The following is an 18183-nucleotide window of genomic DNA, read 5'->3' as shown; positions in this document are numbered from 1 at the left end:
CATGGCGCAGATACCTGACTTGTATGTGCAAAGGGAATGATCTACAGAGAACTGGGACAGTCTAATAATTGTATAAGCCCATTTCTACATTGCTACCTGAGGTAAATTCCTACACATGGTCTCTTTACTTCATTTTCATGCACTTTGCTTTGGGCTTACCTCTATAAACAAAATATAACATTAAATAAATATGTACTTTCTAAAATTTCCATTTTTAAAAAACTTCTAAAGAAGCTAAGCTGTTCAATATTGACCTATCTTCCTAACCTTTATAAGAAGAATTCTCTCTCTTACTGCTGTATTTTTTAATTAGACAGAAGTATGTGAGCTCAAAGAGATGTTGACTCAACGGCTTTTGGCATAATTTGAAATGAATGCATCCAATAAGTTTTAAATTTTTAATAAATGATCCTCAAACATAATTTTCATTCTTCTGTGTCTTAATCTGATCTGTATTAGCAACTACACCCTCAAATCAAATGAGAAAATGTGAAGATCTCCTTTTCATGTAGGACTGGTTATACCTCCAATTAGCAATCAGTAAGGATTATAATCAGAGCATTTCAGAATCAGGAGTTTCCTGTCCATTCAATTTACTAGTAATGATTCAAATCCTTATTTAGTAATTTTTCAGTAGTGTTTAAGGGTTACAAGTAGAGAGACAAGTTATATCTATAAAAACCACAGCCAGATTTTGTGACTTGGTTTCTGGAAATACTGATTTGGAAAAAAGTAATAAAAGGCACATAACAAAAACCAGTGGGTAATGTTTTACGAGTCACCTAGCAGAGAGGGTTTTATTTATAACTCCTAGTTTGGAAGTTACTGAGTGCTTTAGGCTAAAACACCACATGGTATGAACCAGAAGTTGTGGTCATCAAATCATACTGGTTTATTTCAACTGCAGACAACAGAGAGAGGAAATTCTAAATTATAAGAGGTCTTGTTGGCTAGTTATGCTTGACACTTTTAAAAGTTTTCACCTCAAATACAACTTGGTTGGGAATCACTGAACAGTAACTAACTGCTAGAATAGTCTGATTCATTCTAAAACAAACACATCCCATACAGTAATGAACCTTTATGATATTAGCATGTCCATAAATTATAAGAACTGATTGAGTATAGATTCATTAACTTCCTAAGAAAGCAGATTATAGAAAAATAAGAGTGGTAAAATGGATAGCAAAAATACACATTTTCATTACTTTGAATTAATATAGAAATCATGGAACCTTCTTTTGACTTTAAATATTTATAAATAAAATAGCTGTCAATAAAAACATTTTTTAAAAAGCCAGTGATTGATGCAAATTGTTTTCTATCTGAATTACATTATCACCTGAATAATAAACAATGCCCTATAGCAAACATAAGCTGTCTCCAAAACATTTTTGAACTTCATAGTTTAATTCAAGTTTTTCAATAAAAGCCTCACCTGCCCCCTGAATACCATAAACTGTCAAGAAAAACTGAGTCTTTTCAGAAAAGTTTCCAAGCTTTCCTTTGCTGAAATAACTATTGGAGAAAATGCCTATACAACAAATATTAAATAACCTAAATATTTTCAAAGTTTGAATATGCAGTTAAGGATATTTTTATCAATGTATAGATAATGTTACCCATTAAATTGGCAGTGAAACAAGTTAACTTACAGTCACATCTGAGATGTGTGCTCTTTTTTATTCTAATGCTTCTTGGGTTTATGTTGTGGGTTGGCTACCTGATACAGAAACCTATAAGTAATTTAATGCAAAACATGCATTCTTAGCTAGCCCAGGCAAAGCAGTAGAGATGAAGCCTTATGACACGCATGCACAAGACCTATGCTCAAAAAAAAATCTTCTCCATACTGGAAAGAAAATAGAGATGGTGTGTTCCACTGAGATTTTGGGAATAGCCAGTGAGTGGGATGTGATGAGAGGGTAAGTTTCATAACCACAGTTTTAATTATCTTGCATTGGCCTATGAATCAGCATGCCATGCGTTCCTCTACTAATGATATAAATTACCATAGAGAGAAGCAAGAGCTCAGGAATAGACAGGTTCAAAACTGGGACTGAGATGAAGGTGCACGAACTGGTCTATGTTCCCAAGCCCAGGCCATGAATGTCTATTGGTTTCTATACCATAGATGTATATGATGGAAATCATGAGGCGATCAAAGGGGTGCATTTTCAGAAAAAAATTCCATTAAATTAAACATGGTCAATGCATTCATGATTCTGTGTTACAGTCTCAAACATAAACCGAGTGAATAACAGTGAAATGAAGACTATAATTATTACCAGCTACAGAAAAACCTGCTTCTCATTTTGACGTTCAAAGGGCAATGCTATAAAAATTTATTTAAAAAAAAAAAGAAAAAAGAAAAGAAAGAAAAAGGAAGGAATGACAGCAGGGGTGTTACCATTATGTTGTCAAAGTCTTCCAGAAGGGAGACAGCAGAGTTACAGAAGTCCTACAGAAAGGGGACAGCAAGAAAACGGCAGACAATACAGATAAGATTTTTTAGCCTAATGACGTGGGTAGCCAAAATACATATGAACTATTTCATTTAAAACAATGTTGTAGGAAGTCAAGACTTAAAAACATAGGCCCTATAAGGGTTTTATTAATTCATATGTCAAACATCCTCACTACAGACTGCAACACTGATAAACAATATGGTGATATTCATATACTAGAATAGCACAACATGGAGGTTAAATGGTGACATAAAAGAAGTAGAGGAGATATCAGACACCAAAACGTGCTGCAACTAAGGGGCTTTGGAACCCCCATGTGACCAACAGGGGGCTAGGGTCCTTCCCGCCCTAGGGCCAGTGGTGGAGCTCAGGACATGTGGGTCACATTAAGCAGACAAGACATTAAGTAAACAAGTCAGCAGGCCATATGTTCTTGAAGGATGTAATTAGCCCCATCCCCAGTAAATCCAAGTAAGAAGAGACCATCAGGTTAACCACACATTCAACCAATCACAGTAGACAACAAATATTTATAGTGCCACCACTGTTTGCACACTAAGAGGGTATCTGATTTAGGAAAAGTCAACTGAATACCTGGGGAAGATTGCTATTTCTCAACTAAATGAGTCCCTTTCTAAATCATTTATATATTCAAATTCCAAAGGATATATTACTGAGATGTTAAAAATTTCCCTGAGCTCACTGAGTTCTGGAGATGGAGATGAAGCAAAGGATTTCACCAATAATAGAAAAAGCATTTTACTATACTGAGGATTAGAAAGTATAGGAGGAATTTCCCAGGCAAATAATACCTATTCTCACCATTTTACATATAGGTACATAATTCATTGCATTTGTACATTGGTCTTTAGATCCAGCTGCCATGCTTGTATTGGTGATTCTTTTCCTCACCCCTCCATCCAATCTTCTGCCCTCTCTCATAAAAATCAAGCTACAAACACTATCTCCGAGCTCATTATATTTGCCTAATCATAATTTTAGCAAATAAAATCAGCACCTTCCTCATCATTCAAATAAACACAGAAATACCAGATATAAGTAATAAGTGAAGCACCCACCTCCCTGGACATGCTTTCTACCCAAAAACCAAAATGATAGGGTTTAGGACGTATTTACCAGGACAGTGGTTTTCTTCTCCTAAGTTCATTTTTGTCATTGAAATGTGTATTAATTACACCCTCTGAATAAACACATTAGTTATCAATACTCAAAATATGTTTCAACAAGACTATTTTGCCTACCTTTAACAAATGAGACTATAATTTGAAATATGCTCTATTTATATGATCAGGAAATTTACAAAAGGGAAAACCTGAATAGCTAGCAAAGTTATAAAAAAATGGTTAAACTCACAGGTAATCAGGACAATGCAAATTAAGATGTCATAATATAATACCATTTCACCTGCTCTGATTGAGAAAAATAAGGTCTGATAATACCAAACATTGGTGGGAATATGGAGAAAGAAAAATGCTCATATACTATTCTAAGAGGAATCACCACCACTTTCAAAATCAATCAGCATTTCCATGTTCAGGTACACACCCTAAAACTTTCCACATGTATAGAAGAAATGTAAAAGAATGTTTACTGTAACAGTTAACAGCAAAAAAAAAAAAAAAACTGAATAAATTAAATGACCATCAACAGAATGAATAAATAACATATTAATATTCATAATGAAATAACATCCAACAGGATAAATGAATAAATATAACTACATGAAACAAAGTAGAAATAATTAAAATATTAGCTACAAAAAAGCTGCAAAATAATACAACACATGTGAGAATATTTACATAACATTTCAAATCTACAAAGTAATACTGTACAATGTTTATGTTGATGGATGCAAACGTATAGATTAGAAATATAAAAACATGCATAAGAAAGTAAAACACTAAATCATGATGGGGATTCCCACTTTAGAAGAAGGGAGGGAAATGATGATAGAAGGAGACTCATCCACATCTGTAATGTTTTGTTTAAAAAATAATCTACAGCATTATGGAAGAATATTATTTAATAAAGCTAGTAAGTGCATTAGTGATTATTACATTATTTTCTATTCTCATCTCTATGCTTGAAATACGTATACCATTAAAGAGTGAGTAGGAGGGATAGAGAAAATAAACATATTCCAAGGTGATACCATTTCCTTAGGGTGGGAGATCAACTACCGAACAAAGAGTAATTACTCAATTTAAATGGTAATCCAAGAGCATGTTCCCATGAAGTCACAGATTCATTTTTGCCAAGGAGCTAACAGCTCTGGGAGGTTCTGACTCAGTCATCCTTCATTCTTTAAATTACCTATTTCCTTGATTTGGATACACAAATGATGGGACCTGCTCCATGGTGGATAACCTAACCTCTTTACAAGTCACTACATGTACTAGCTATAACTGGGCACACATTTCTGTCCTCTGAAAGGAATCTTCCTTTTCTGTCCTGAAAAATCCTTATGATTAATGATCTGTATGGCGCCTATAACCAAGTGCATTTTTTAACCAATTTGTCTGAATCAACTCAAGCTAAACATATCTTCTGTCTGTCCTTCTTTGGACTCTTGAAAATATGCTGTCTGGAATTATTACAAAGAAAAATAAAATAATTTAGTATACTGAAAGGAAAAATCAGGATAAAGCAACACCATAAATCAAGGCATAAAGTTCTTTTCCTGGGTCAAAACTTTAGATTGCTTCTGCAAGCCCCTTCCCTAGATGTCGATATTGTGAGGGGTATGAAAGTTCCTTAAGGCCTGGCGCGGTGGCTCACGCCTATAATCCCAGCCCTATAGGAGGTCGAGACAGGCAGATCACCTGAGGTCAGGAGTTCAAGACCAGCCTGGCCAACATGGTAAAATACTGTCTCTATTACAAATACAAAAATCAGCCAGGCGTGGTGGTGCACACCTGCAGTCCCAGCTACTCGGGAGGCTGAGGCAGGAGAATCGCTTGAACCCGGGAAGCAGAGGTTGTGTGAGCAGAGATTAGGCCACTGCACTTCAGCCTGGGTGACAGAGGGAGACCCTGTCTCAAGAAAAAAGAGAAAGTTCCTTAAGATTCCTTCTGCAAGCTCCTTCCCTAGATGATCGATATGGTGAGGGGGATGGTGAGGTGAGATGAAAAAAAGTTCCTGTTGTCAAAAGAAAAATACCGAGTATAAGAAAGGAATGAGTGGAAAATAATTAAAGCAGCATTTTGCATTATAACCAATATTCTATATTCTGTGATAGTTCTAACAGAATATGTGAAAAATAAAATACAGTGATACTTTTAACACTGAGATTGGAATAAGTCTCTCAAGTGATCACAGTATTTAAAGAACAAAAACACACCACTCTAAGAAGCTAAAATGACAATTAGGATGACAAAACAACATTCCTTTTTATGAGTTTGTTCTATTGGTAACCACTAAGCAAACCAGGATTAAACCAATCCTATTAATGGCAATTTATGTAATTACACAAGTAAACCATTTGATATGCTTTTATTTTAAAGCTTAACATATTTAAGAAAATAATATTGTTATGGGAAATGAATTTCTTTTGAAATAACAAACCATAAAAATACTAATAAGCAGCAATGATAAGTATGACAGCTAACACTTTTTGAGCACTTACTATGAGCCATCCACTGTCTTAAGGGCTGTTTTACACATACTTAATCATTAACTTCACAACTACCCTATAAAGTAAGTACAGTATAGTATTAGCTCCATTTTATAGATGGGACTCTGAGGCACCAAAAGATAGTGTAACCATTGGACTGAGTCACATCTAAATACAGGACATTGAGTAAGAAATAGAAATAGTTTTTTTTTTTTTTTTCAGTAGTCGCCACTTCTCTGCAGTTTCACTTCCCACAGTTTCAGTTACCTGCAGAAAACCGCAGTCCGAAAACAGGTGAGTACAGCACAGTAAGGGATTTTGAAAAAGACGACATTTACATGTTTGTTACAGTATATTATAATTGTTCTATTTTACTATTAGTAAGATATTGTTAGTATCTTACTGAGCCTAATTTATAAATCAAACTTTATCATATAGGTACCTATACACAGGAAAAAACATGGTCCATATCAGGTTTGGTCCTCTGTGGTTTCAGCAACCACTGAAGGTCTTACAACATATTCCCTGTGGATAAGCAGGGTGATGGGACTACTGTATTTTCCTAGATGGAGACTGCAACCAAGAAGAATGAAAACAGGTTTCTTGCCAAAACATCTTTCTGCATGTCCATATGCACTAAAGCTATAGGAAAATATACTCAATTATAACAATTATTACATCATATAATCTCATTAAAATACTTAACAATATCCATGCTATTCAGCACTTGTTGTCTAGGTACTGTGTTCAACACTATCTTAACACATTCCTGAGGAAATATAAGACAATCCATGACAGAATATTCCATGACTGACTGAAGCTCGTGTACAATCTCTGCAGTGGAACTAGAGGGTTATTTTATGGAATTCTAGTTTTCACTGTGTATCACTGAAGGCTGGATGGTTTCTGCATATGCCAACTTCCCCCACTAGACAGAAGGAGGATAAGGGGACTCTGTGAGGTCTTAGATATACCCTGAATTCAGGAATTTATGTTTACCTTTCCCATTTAGGTTTCCAAAACAAGCGTAGCAGACGTCACTAGAAGGGTCAGTTTCTGGAAGCACTGGGAGGGAAAGCTATGAGAAGGGTGTGTGGATAAAAATCAGAGTGCTGAGGATTAAGGCTACTAAGAAACTTTAGGCTCCTGGAAGCAACTGTTCAAATCTTGCATTATTCATTTGATACACAGCTCACAGATTGTACCGTGTGCTTAGCAGATGAAAGGATAATACAAAATAGTATACAGCCCAGTGTCTGACCTCATAAGAAAAGGGGGTAACCAGTGGGTTACTAGAAAACTGTCGTAGGAAGCAGTCACATCCAAAACCTGGAGAAACTCATCAGCCTGTAAAAGCAACTGCTGAATTCCAAAATCAGTTTTGAAGGTTAATATAAATGGAAATTCTCTAATATGTTTGTTATATTTAAGAAAATGGACCTCTGGAATAAAAACATATCTACTTACTTTTCTCTACAAGAAGCCAAAAAATGAAAAAATAACTATATTATTAGTCCTTATGTAGCTAGAGAAATTCATATCATATGTGGGTGAGTAACCTGAGAAAATCTTCCTGCCATAGCATGAAATGGTCAGTACTTACTAGAAAAGCAAATTGTGCCCAGCAACATATATTAAAACAATTGATCAATATTGCTTACATTCCATATAATTCTGTCTTTAGATTTTGAAGGATTATCAAAAGAATTTTTTTCTGCCATAACACCATATTTAGCTAAATTCCAGTTATATTAATAGCTTATACATGATCTATTGAGAGGAAAGGCACTAACATTTCCTCAGAACCTCCTAAGTACAGGTACCATGACGGATGCTACATGCAAATCTCATTAGCTCGATGTACTATAGGATCGCTGTACATTGTGACCGCATAATGTATGCATTTCTCTTCCTTTAAGAATACTATTTTCCTCAATTATCTAACACTTGAAGAATGATAAAGAGAAAAAGACATATCCTACTTGTGAAAGCCCTTCAGAGACTCCATAGTTAAGTTTCAACTGTTAAAAACTGTTAAAAAAAAAAAAATTGAGTTTGAGATGAAGAGGTGAATATTGTACAATCACTGTTATGAAGTGGAGCTTTTACTATTTGAAGATGGCATTTCTGGTCTTAAAAGTTTAAAAAGAGAAGAATAAAGAAAAAAAAATCCAACATTGTAATGGAGTTAGCACAAAAGAATCAGAAAAAGAATGAAATAACAATTAATTCCCATTGGTACAAGCAGTACAACTGTTGGTGGTACAAAAGGATACAGCCAGGTATTTTTGGTAGGAGAAAGAAAAGTAATGGTGTCATTCAGGTACACTTCCCCAAATATGCAAGGATATCTTTGATTACATGTAGATTATTCAATTAAATGCTTTAAAAAATTTTCTAGCTGAAATCGTTTGTCATGGCTTATATCAGGAAGTGAACCTTTTAAAAACAGGTATATTTACCCATAAATTTCCCAGTGGCCTTTCCCCCAGTGCTAGGAACAACTTAACAGTATTTCAAAGTTAATTTGGCAGTAACAGTTTATAAATAAGAAAAACTATGCCTCGTGATAAAAATATAGATATGAAAAAATGAATTAAAGTGGCAAGTTTTACTTTACTTTATTTATTATTTTATTTTTCTTGAGACGGAGTCTCACTCTGTTGCCCAGGCTGGAGTACAGTGACATGATCTCGGCTCACTGCAAACTCCACCTCCCAGGTTCAAGTAATTCTCCTGCCTCAGCCTCCCAAGTAGCTGGGACTACAGTGTGGCATGCTCCACCATGCCTAATTTTTGTATTTAGTAGAGACAGAGTTTCACCACGTTGGCCAGGCTGATCTCGAACTCCTGACCTCAAGTGATCCACCTGCCTCAGCCTCCAAAAGTGCTGGGATTAGAGGTGTAAGCCACCATGCCTGGCCCTAGGCATTATTACTTTGAAAGAGGGCTAAATTCATTGTAGTGGGATGGTTTCTCAACTTCTAGTGAAATTTTTTAACTCAAAAATGATTTGAAGCAATAGTATAACTCTATTTTTGCTGATTCCCAAAAAGAGCTAAAAATCCCAATGAAGTTTTAAATGGCTCTAAACATGTTGCTTATTTAGGCAAATTAAATAATTTTTTTCATATTTTAATCAAATGTTCATCATTTATGTGCAAGCAGCAGCTTAGACTCATCTTTTCTGACACTCAGGGAGCTAAAGCAATTGTTAGAGGTCAGGGAGAGACAAGCATGTGGTGATGACTGTTGCTTGCGTCATCATACAGTTCAATTAGTTTCTTCTCTCTTGTCCTTATAATGACTAACCTTGCCATCACCATCCACCAAAATCATCACTAAGTGGCCCAAATGCAGGGAGTGCCGTAAATTACACAATGGAGATATGCCTAGAAAGTTATCCAAAAGACAAAGAATATTTTTTTAAAGCATTTCAATTTCTTGCTATGTTGAAAGTATTATGGCTATTCTTAGAGCAGGATGTACCTGTAGATGCGCTATTTCCATATGAGGATCACGAAGGTACCTAACTCAGAGAGTTACCCTGGTATCTTAAGATAGCTAATACATCTAAAGTGCTTAGAAATGTTTTGGCATATAGTAAGTGCTCTATTAGTGATAGCTATTATTATCAAAATAGTGCATGACCATTTTAGAAAAGCTAGAAAATACAAGTATACAGAAACTAGAAAAAGAAATCCCCATTCTCACTTCACACTTTAATGTATAGACACATAGGTTTTTCATGAGTTTATACTAAGTGGTGATGTTTTCTTAAACATGGATCACTGTCTTCTATGAAGAACATTGGGTTATAGGCCACAAAAATAGAAATATGAATCAAGAATTAAATTGAATGTATCCAGATCCTGACTGTTGTTTATAATTTATCTGCTCTAGACCTTATTAAATATACACTAGAAACAAAAATTAAAGACAGGGCACTATCAGAGAAAACCTAAGAAACATCAGGGCTTCAGAGACATAACCTCACAGTAATAAGTCTAAAAATAATACATGAAACAAGAGCTGAAAGTAGTGCAAAATATGGTGGTAATTATAATAGAAAAATGAGTGCTCAGAGAAGGTCACCTCAAGGATAAAAGGCCTGCTTCTTCTAATTGACCGAAAGTCATCAGCCCTTCTTTTTGTTTTAAGGTATACTTTTAATAAACCTAAGACATATCAAATTCTTATTTGAGCAATGATAACAGTAAAATACAATGGAGGAAAACTATTTACAAGCCTGTAACAGAGAGATAGACCTGCACTCACACAAGTATACAGGGATATGCATACAGAAAGAATATGCTACATACCCCAAACTTATCCCAAGCTAGCAGAGGTAATAAAATGCAAAGGACTCCATTGCTGGGGTCTGGACAAACCTGTTGGAAAGGCCGAGTCTGGGCTTGCCTGAGAAGCCGCTGTTGCTGCTGCTGCTGCAGAAGCTTCATCTGTATCAATTGCTGCTGTGATGTGATTGCATGAAGAGAAGGCGGCTGCATCATGGCGCCCGAGCGCCGCTGTAGCATATTTGACAGAGCTTGTTTGGTGTTGGTTGGGACAAAGGAGCCTGCAGGGTCCAATCTGGAGCCACCTACAAAAGCAACCAAAAGGAAACACTTTCTAACTACGTTAATGCAACAGGTCTTCTTATTTATCAAAACACAGAAATTTCACCTTCTAAGTCTCACTTCATGAACAAAGTAGAAAAAAATGCACTGTCCCGCCTGCCACAAATATTATAGACCTGTTGAGTTGCATAATTTACAAAAAATGGGGGGAGTGATGTAGAAGTGAATTATACTACTTTGATATAACTTCACAGAGGTCTTCAGTTCATAAATTGAAATGTGTAAAATATACAGTTGTTGGCATAATTTCATAATTACATGGGTTTTAAAGTAGGCAAGGCCCTCAGGAACACATTACTTGTATAAAACATACTGCCTTTGTGATGTATTTTGCCAAGTTCTTAAGCCATTCATATAAATCCTTTTGTACTTTTCATCAAATCTGAAGTTCATGTCATTGAAGCCTTTTCACCATGGCAAAATGAAAATGCCTGTTTTATAGGAGAGGCATGAAAATACTTTAAAATCTTGAAATGCTTGCAAACTTCAAATACTATGATTGTAATGACAAAACATCTTTTTTGAAGGCTAAAAATCAAATAAACAAGCAACTATTATACTGATGCTTAAGAAACCACAGGAAATCCTTTACATATTTGTATATTATAATTTGTCATGCGCCTTTAAAAGTTAGGGGAAAAAAAGTCGACATTTGCTGGCTTCACAATAAATGTCAATTCTTCATTCACCAAAAATAGTCCTTGATACATGTAAATGAAAAAAACCTCTACATAAGCACCTCACAAAAGTTGTTTTATCTTTTCCATAAAGCAAGGTGTATGATGAAAACATTTTAAAGCTGTTTTTTTGGAAAAACCCACATTCTTTTAAAGACTCAGTGCCACAATCAGCAATACAATTTATGAAGTTGTGAAAGGAAACAATCGTGGGACACCAAACTCACTATGACAAAGGTAAAAGTCAATGTTGGGAAGTGAGTCATGCAAAACTATCCCCCAGTTTGTTTCCTAAAGAGATAGCTGCCAAGACAGAAGGCTATATACCTCCCTAGGAGGCCTCGCTCATAATTTGCTCACAAGGAAATTCCTTGTGGGCTCCAAAAGATTTACTCTAAAATTAACAGCTTATCTTTACGGTGGGAGGTGAGGGTTGTGGGGGAGGAGGACAGAACTAGAAGTCATCCCTCCACTTATCAGAGACAAATATATACTTGACCTCTTCCTCTACTCTATGTTTACTTAATCTTATATAAAAATGCAGATTCAACACCATAATTGACTAAACCTTTAACCTGCTTCTTTCATATGTAAAATGTAGATTCAGGGAATGCTGATCAAAGCCTCAAAAGAATGAAACTGCTTACTCCTTTTGTCTACTTCCCCTTCTTTTTCTTCTTTCCCCTACTGCCTACTCTTTCCCCTTTAAATACGGAAGTCCCCAAATCCTCTTTGGAAAAAGCACAGATATTCCTGTGATTCTGTGTTCCTTTTTCCCAGGCATGTCCTCAACCTTGGCACAAGAAACCTCTAAAATGAGTGAGATTTGCCTCAGTCATCTTCTATTTACAAAGTCATTCAGCAGCATTTGAAGAGCATTTGGAAAAAAACAGAAGATCAATCTAAGTAACACATGGCAGGGTAACTTCTGTTGAAGCAACAATCAGAACGTATATTACGTGTTAAGAATTATGTATATTGATATGTAAAAAGAGACTCATTTACAGAAAAGGGAAATTCTTTTTAAAGATTAAACTATAATCTAATTTTTAAAAATTTTCCTAACTCTATCATCTTGTACCTCTGAGAAACTGGAATAAAATATTACGAATATGGCTGAAGCCCTTTGTACACCTAATTATTTCCTCACTTACTCCTACCAAATGCTACTCTGAATCTGGAGTTTACTATCCTATGCATTTCCTTACAACTTTATCATACTGGTGTGTATATATGAGAAAGATTAGTAAAGATATGTATGTTTTTGTATGTGAGTGATGGTGGGAGATTGTTTTGCATTTAAACCCTATATGAATGGAATCATGCTGTACATACTGTCTTGTAACTTTAGATTGTGCTTGTTTAAATGAAAATAAATTTGCTCATATAAATCCTCAAAAATAATTTCTTTTCAAAATTTATTTATTTATTTATGTTTACTTTCTGGTTTTTTTTTTTTTTTTTTTTTTTTTTTGAGATGGAGTCTCACTCTGTCACCCAGGCTGGAGTGCAATGACGCAATCTCAGCTCAAGCAATCTTTGCCTCCTAGGTTCAAGTTATACTCCTGCTTTGGCCTCCCAAGCAGCTGGGATTTCAGGCACCACCATGCCTGGCTAATTTTGTTTTTGTATTTTTAGTAGATAAGGGGTTTCACCATATTGGCCAGGCTGGTCTTGAACTCCTGAACTTAGGTGATCTGCCCACTTTGACCTCTCAAAGTGCTGGGATTACAGGTGTCAGCCGCCGTGCCCAGCCCAAAATTTATTTTTTAAATGCCATCTCATACCTAAAGTTCCTCAACTTGCAAAAAGCTTTCTATAGTATTCTACAGGGAGAGATTATGTGCTTTCACAAAGTAGTTAGCTTTCAATTCACAGACAGTCCTTGTGTGTCAATATCTACAAAGAAACTTCTACATCTCCAAAGTTTAAAATGGCTAAAAATTCACATGGACCTTGGCATTAAAAAGAGGAAGTTTAAAAGGATGATGATTGCATCCTTCTTTTTCACTCTGAGTCTAGTTTGTAGTCTATATTCATTCACTCAACAATCTATTTTTAAAAGCCTACTATAAAGCCAGAGGTTCCTCTAAGTTCTGGGGATACTGCAGTGAACATAATAGAAAAAATATCTGCCATGAGGCTTACATTCTGGGAAGATAATAAATCAATAAGGAAGTAAGATATAAGCAAGTCTGATGCTGTAGAGCAAGCTTGTCCAACTCATGGCCTGTGTGCTGCATGCAGCCCGGGATGGCTTTGAATGCAGCCCAACAAAAATTCATAAACGTTCTTAAAACATCATGAGATTTTTTTTTGGGATTCTTTTTTTTTTTTGTAGTTGATCACCTATTGTTAGTGTATTTTATGTGTGGCCCAAGACAATTCTTCTTCCAATGTGGCCCAAGAAAGCCAAAAGATTGGACGCGCCTGCAATAGAGAAACAGAAAAAAGAGAGAAACAAAGGGTAGAGGGAAGGGGTATGGGTCTACAATTTAAAACAGCTTAGTGAAGGCCCCAGTGAGAAAGTAATGTGATCAAGCCCAATGGAGACAGGCAGGAAGTGATGTAGATATCTGAGGGAGAGCACTGCAGGTACAGGGGTCAGCAAGTACAAATGCCCTGAGCTAGGAATATGTGAAGATCACTTACTGAACATGTCTGCAGAGTCAGGCTACCTTCAAAAGGCTATATAACTATTATAATTTACTTTTAAATCTTACATATGTATGTGTGTGTAACATAAACTTTATTTCATCTTTTAAAAAGTAGGTATTTTGCACATTTTAGTCACTGCAATATCCTAGCATCCAAAACTGGGTCCACTATATCATGAAGCTCAATACATTCTTGAATAAATAACTGAATCACCCACCCTATGGGAATAGGTATTAGCATATTCATTTTACAGATGACCAAAATGAAGCACAGAGAAATTAAGATTTAGCCAAGATTATATAGCAAGAGAGTGGTAGAACCAGATTTTAATCTAAAACTCTTAACTACCAGACCAGTTCCTTTAACCATTAATTTAGAGGACAAAATATGGATTTCCCCCTGCTATAAGCCATGAATGAAACATTTTCTTCCACAGACCTCAAAATGTCAAACTCAAGTTATAATAAAAATCACAATAGAAAAATTTAAAAAATTATTTGTTAAAATGGCACATCCTAACAACGCTGACAGATTTCAAATAATTTAAATATGCTAAAACATGCAATGTTTCATATAGAAAGAAAATTGAATTCATTTTTAATTAAGAGATGTTTTCATTTAGAAAATTTTCATTTGGGATGAGATATCTACTTGGGCTCGAACCAAAGCAATACTAAAATCAGGAACATTTACTATGGTAGTTTTCCTTGTTGTTATCTAAATTTTGCTGAACCAATTTTCTTAGTTGTCATGATAATTCAGAACAATAAAAGACACTGTGCAATATTGTGTAATCTTTTAAAATGCCAATCAGAATTATATCTGATAAAAATACACACACATTTTATAACATAAAACTTTTATCAACTTTTATATCTTACAGCTTACATTTTAATCACTAGCTAATTTCCTTTTAACACTAAATAAAAGTTCCAAAATCAGTACATAAACTCGTAATTTAACCTATTTCAGAAAACAAAAAAAATTTCTGTGTGAAGGGAATTACAGAAATGTCAACTGAGCACTCAGTAGTTGAAATGTCCAAGTTTTGTGGAGGTTTCAGGTTAAAAGCAAAGAGAACCACAAGCTGTTTCTCATCTCTGAGTCATCTGTGCTTTCTCATCACATACCTGGAGCAAGAGATTGGTTCTGAAGGAAAAAGCCGGGCTGCTGGGGCTGGCCCATGAGGTTGTAACCCCACAAGGTGGACTGTGGATGGTGCATCATTTGGGAGGAGATAGGCGAGTAATTAGGAGGCACTCGGTATATGTTGCTCTGTGGATATTCCTTCAACATAAAGTTTTTAAAAAAGTTACTTAACTCCACATATCACACAGCTAATTAATGCAAATAACTTCAGTAAGCTATCTGAGGTACCTCCTATCCCAATGTACAAAGCTGTTTTTTATAAAGGCGAAGATGGAAGGAAGAGTGCTAATAAATCCCCTAGAAAATACTCATTTGAGGTAAACTTTTCCTTGACTTAAACAGTGCTTGGCTTGCAGTGGGCAAAGATGGAAAAGGATCTCTTCTGAATTCTATTTCAAAAGACTACAAGTGTGTCAGGAATACCAATACTGAACGACACTCATCACTGGAAAAGGACCTTCAGTTGCTAAGACTCATGATCATTTCATCTTAGAAGGCCTTTCCAATATCTTGGGTCTGGAGAATTATGCCAGAGATCCCTACAGTGCTTCAGAACCACTCTTTGGCCAAGATGGTATTTCAATTGCAATTTTCCAGACATCATTCTAAAGAAGTAGATACTCCCCTCATCCCCCGTGCTTCCTCTTCCTTATAGTAGCTGCAAAGCCTGTTAAGGATCACACCTGAAGGTCTCAATTTCCCTACCTTCCCTCATCTAGCCCTAGAGGATGGAAGAGAAACAAAATCTCACTTTCCTGCAATTTTACCAAAGAGTGTATCTCATTGAAAAGAGGGAGCTTCAGGAAGAATAGAGGAAGAGGGGACATGACCAGACTGACTTGGGGAGCAGGATTGGTTTCAGGGCTTTTGCATCTGAAAAGAACAAAAGCCCATCCATGTGGACTGACAGGCTGGAAACCCCAAATTTGAGGGAGTGTCAGTCTGGACCATTTTAAACTTCCCTTCAAGACAAAGGAATACTGGTAGGAAGACTGAATGAGAAGGGGGCACTGATGCTCAAGTGGCATCCTAAAGTGGCGGTAGTCATTTCTAGAATAGTATTAATCACCAAGCTATCAGCTAGGAAAAGACGTATTTTAGTTCTCACATAGGTAAACAATAACCAATCATGAATATCTGAATGAAATGGTGAATATTTCTTCCACTGTGCAGCAAGAATGCTGTGGAATTTCATTAAAAATGTCTCAAATCCTCTATCAAATATTTTCCAGGTTTTAATTTAATTTAAATAGAAAGATATTTTATGCATTACTTCTCAAGGTTTACAAAATTATTTCTAAATCACCATCAAATAGATTTCTGTTGTAATGAAAACACTGTTATACGTAGGGAACACTAACAGAGAAGCAAGAAGTAAAACTATTTTAAATTAGTCTTATTTTCATCTTTTATAAAGTCTGAAAACATGGTAAAGAAGGCAAATATATGAGGGTAAGATGGAATAGTAAAACACAAAATCTCAGGAACATCCTATCGGCTATGTTAACTACAACTTTTATCAAAGGAAAAGCAAATAGAGCTTTTTATGTTAATTTACTGAAGATATCAACCACTTAAAATACAATAAATATTTTAGACATATTAAAAGTATGTGAGAAAATGGGATTGTATAGTTCTAAAAATTTCAAGTTTCAAACCCAAGGAAATTAGGAGGCACTGAAATATTAACTGAATATCACAATGGAAGCCTACAATTAAAATAAAATTATTAAAAGTAGAGGACGGAAAATCAAAAGCTTTAATCTTTTGTCTGTGACAAGTCATTGTGTGCCATTCAGTTAATTAATGCAGAAACCTGTTAGGAGAACTGTCATAACAAAACTTATCCTGCTCTTGGTAATGTTTCGAGGGATATGATTTGGGCACGAGTAAATCTCATACTAAATGCCAATGAGCCAAGGTTCTCCTTCCTTTCCCCACTTACATCAACTCTTGAGCTAGATTTCGTCTTGCGCTTCCTTCCCTTTGTTTTCTTTTCTTCATCTGTTGTGGTTTTTCCCTGATCTGACAGCTCAGCTGACTTCCTTTCTGGTTCCTGAGAAACTGGAGATGTGGGCTCTTCCTCTTCCTCCTCAGGAGGCAGGGGCAGTGGCTGGAGGTAGTAACTGCGGGGCTTGGGCATGGGGTGTGTGTGATAGAGCAAGAGGTGATGCTGCTCCTCGTACTTGATCACTCTTCGGTCCACTCGGACTGTCCCAAACCAGGCCCAGGACAGAGGAGCTGGGTTCTTCTGACCCTCAAACAAGTCCCACGGGGACACCTTCTGCTTCGTAGAGACCTGGAGACCCTGTGGGAAAATAGCACTCTCAGATAGCACACTCAGATCTTTTCCTTATTCATAGGCCAGGCTTGTATGGGACATGGAGTCAGAGAACATTTTGGCTGGCGTGAGCCCTAGAGAACCCGAGAATACAGCAGAGAGGGTTACACAGCTACATCACCGGAGAGCAGTGGCTAGAATTCAGACCTTTGTAAGCCCGGTTCTACAGTTCTTTAGCCACATGATGCTCTGTTTAGGCAACATAGGCAGTCTAGCATATTTTATTGTTAATGTGTATTTCCTCTTTTTGCTAAAAAAATTCTAACACTGCAAAGTTAATCTTACTAAATTATAACCAGTTCTAAATCTCTCTAATCTATTTATAATTTTGAAGATATCAAATTTAAGAGTCAAGTTATAGTCAACATCTAATTGGGTTAGTATTAACTTCAATCCAAATCTGTATGAACTTGGTTCAATATGGGGGCCCTGTACTTAATAAGCCATACTCTGAAAATAATATTATTATTAGAGAATTAAATTGTAGCAGCAGGAATAAGTCTTTCAACTCAAGCTTATCTTTACTGACTCTAGAAAAAAAAAAAATTGTTACTCTGTTTTTATTCTTAACATTAATTGGTGACATCTCTTGGCACTTGCCTTAAAATGTCAATTA

General features: G+C 35.8%; 1 protein-coding gene across 9 annotated transcripts in view; it reads right to left on the bottom strand.

Annotated features, from left to right (window-relative positions):
• MED12L (mediator complex subunit 12L) overlaps positions 1–18183 on the bottom strand; it is a 343992-nt gene that overhangs the window by 31240 nt on the left and 294569 nt on the right. For all 9 annotated transcript variants that reach the window (XR_010139264.1, XM_054552827.2, XM_054552829.2 and 6 more), the window contains 3 exons: positions 17172–17534; positions 15208–15364; positions 10494–10705 (listed from right to left, as the gene is read on the bottom strand). Coding sequence is in view for 8 of the 9 variants with exons in the window: in XM_054552827.2 (XP_054408802.2) it covers positions 10494–10705; positions 15208–15364; positions 17172–17534 (732 nt within the window). In the remaining variant the exon portion in view is untranslated. The remainder of the gene's footprint in view (positions 1–10493; positions 10706–15207; positions 15365–17171; positions 17535–18183) is intronic.

Source organism: Pongo abelii, chromosome 2 (genome assembly GCF_028885655.2).
Source record: "Pongo abelii isolate AG06213 chromosome 2, NHGRI_mPonAbe1-v2.0_pri, whole genome shotgun sequence".
In the NCBI taxonomy this organism is placed as follows: Eukaryota; Metazoa; Chordata; class Mammalia; order Primates; family Hominidae; genus Pongo; species Pongo abelii.
This window is presented reverse-complemented; position numbering and strand designations above follow the sequence as displayed.